The sequence below is a fragment of a genome (assembly GCF_019968955.1).
Source record: "MAG: Porospora cf. gigantea A chromosome Unknown PgA_NODE_2704_length_3232_cov_359.393, whole genome shotgun sequence".
Lineage (NCBI taxonomy): Eukaryota > Apicomplexa > Conoidasida > Eugregarinorida > Porosporidae > Porospora > Porospora cf. gigantea A.
This window is the reverse complement of record NW_027151557.1, coordinates 457-3142: the sequence shown is the minus strand read 5'-3', so window position 1 is coordinate 3142 and position 2686 is coordinate 457. Positions and strand designations below refer to the sequence as shown.

Genomic DNA, 2686 nt, shown 5'->3' with positions numbered 1-2686 from the left:
CGACAACGTCGCGGTCTTTCTTGTTCAGGGATATACTGTGTATACCCTTGTGTTCTTCCCCATCGAAGTTTGGGAGGTCTTCAGTGATGTCGTTCCAGGTCATGCCTCGGTCTATTGACTGATGCAGAGTGCCATCCTTGGTGCGCAGTAAGACGTGCCTGTGGTCTGAGCCGACATACACGACCTCCTCAACTGCAGAACTGAACGTCGTCTCCGCCACTGAGACCTTCTTGTGATCGTAGTCTGCTGCAGTCATACAGCACAACCATGACAACAACAACCGCATTCCTTACGTATTTTTATAATTTCTCTAGCCGAGTGTAGTCTACGTGGTGTTGCGTGCGTTCCCGTGCCTAGTGGACAGGTGGTCAGAATAACACGCAGGTCCTGGCCTCTGCCGGCCTATAGCGGGCGGTTGGGATGCCCCAGATCAATTCCTTGCATGCGCCAAAAATTCAAATTTAAAAAGAGAAGATGAGCCTGCTCGACATCAGTCCTAAGAAGGAAATCGAGTTCCCAGTCACAAACGAGACTAGCGTGTCTCGCCAGCTGACACTCATTAATGTGTCACCAGCGCCTGTGGCCTTTAAGATCAAGACGACAGCACCCAAGGACTATTTGGTGCGACCCAGCAGCGGTATCGTCCCTGCAGACGAGACAGTTACAGTGCAACTAATTTTGCAGTCGTCAAGTCCTGGAAGGGTGGGATCTGCCAACGACAGATTCCTTGTGCAGGCCGTTCCCTACAACGAGTCCTCGGAGTCGCTGTCAAAGGACTTCTGGAACCACATGTCGAAGGACGACATGTGCGAACACAAGCTAACTGTCGTATTCAAGGCGGATCCTGTGGCGGTTGTGACGTCCACCCCTCCTCCCGACAAGGACATCGTGTCGAGGTACAACGAAATGCTCATGTACACCACCAACTGCGAAAAGGATATTGACCAGTTGAAGCAGAAACTCCAGAAGGCAGAGACGGCCACTGCATCTGCGCAGGAGCAGTTGAAGGCTACGAGAGACGAGCTGTCCAGGCTTCAACATACCACGGGCGGGGTCGTTGTGAAGGGTTTCGAGTTGAAGCAGGTGATAGTCCTGATCGTGGTTTCGATACTATTAGGGAAGCTGCTGAGGTTGTTGTGAGTGGCTCGAGGCCACAGACCCTTGTGTGGTAATGACGGACTTCATGATGATTTACGACACAGCACTCAGCGCCTCAGAAACGCCTTCACCAACTTCCCCTGTATGGCGTATCCGATCAGTCCACGACAAGACGTGGGCGTTCTGTGGTCGAACTCGTGGTCGAACTGTGCCTGCTAAATCCACTAACAAAAGAGTTACATGCCATTCGATCATAAGTCTCGAGTCTTCCAATGATTCAGACGTGGTCTTGACTTGAACCCTGACTGGGATGCCTATCTGGGCTGCGATTCCTATCTGGACGTCGTTGTCGGACTTGATCTTGGACATGGACGTTATCCTCGGCTTGATCCTGGAATATATGCCAGTCTTGGTCCTGGTCGGACATGGACGTGATCCTCGGCTTGATCCTGGAATATATGCCAGTCTTGATCCTGGACTTCACCCTGGAATAGATCCCGGTCTTGATCCTGGACTTCGTCCTGGTCTTGAACCCATAACTTTCTTCCATTGCTAAGCGCGTAGCACGGGGACTCATATGACTCTTAGTGAATGGTGTGGCTGATCATATCTTAGTGTCCTATGTCCGATGTTGTATCCTGTGCGCTACAGGTCTTGTATCTTGTGTGAAGACAGAGAGAACTAAGCCATGGGTGGTGAATATCCGCTTTGCGGAGCCCAACGTCCTGTACGTCGGTGTCGTAAGATGCGTCCTGTCATGTGTAGCGACTTGGACGACGCCTGGAGTCCTATGAGCAGCATATCTTCTGTCCTACAACCAGGCTACCAGAATCGACATCCGCGACAGAATGCATCCGAAATGATAATATGACGATCTGAGTGCCCGTGTGAGAGTGCTGGGGTGGAGCGGTCACGGTGGCAGCAAGAAGTCCCAGGTGAACGGTCCGGCTCTGATGTGATCTGTAGTATCCCTGGTGAATGTTCCGGTGACCTGGAATATCCGAGTGGCGAACCACAAGTGAGTCCGTGTCTTTCAGAAGATCCCTGTGGTCTGAGGTGGACGACGAAAAGCCCAAGAGCCCTGGCCCATGACAGCACAAGAGGAAGACGAAACACACACATGTGACATTCCAATCCTCCTTTTCCATCAGGAAATCCGGCCTTCTGTGTTTCGAGCCCGCGACGACTCCGTCGCACTTACCCAAGTGCCCCAGTCCTGAACTCCTGCGCTAATCTGAAACATCTCACCTGAACTCCACGCCGTGAATATCTTTTGCCGCTTGGCGTTGTCGTATCTTGGCGTCTTCAAAAATATCCAGTTCCGAAATCATGGTGCCGGTTTTGAAATTTCGTGCACACATAATTTTTTTCTGGTAACTGGGAAAGGGTATCACTGCATGTGGCGTGCGAAAAGGAAAGTGGCAGTGAAATAACCAACGAGCCGCCACAACCAGTGAGCGGTCTGTGGCCTTGGAAGCCCTAAACCGCCAATCGTCCTAAAAAAAACAGCGCGACGGAAGACGAGAGATCTCCTAAAAGGAAGGCGTCTCCTGACCCCTTTCAGAACGACCGCGCGACGGAAGATCAC

The 2686-nt window shown here is 51.7% G+C and overlaps 1 protein-coding gene across 1 annotated transcript; it reads left to right on the top strand.

Annotated features, from left to right (window-relative positions):
- Positions 1-474: 474 nt before the first annotated feature.
- On the top strand, positions 475-1140 carry KVP18_004201 (uncharacterized protein; the record flags this gene model as incomplete). The annotated part of the gene is made up of 1 exon (XM_067956585.1): positions 475-1140. The coding sequence occupies one exon, from the start codon at positions 475-477 to the stop codon at positions 1138-1140; it is 666 nt and encodes a 221-aa protein (XP_067810720.1).
- Positions 1141-2686: the final 1546 nt, after the last annotated feature.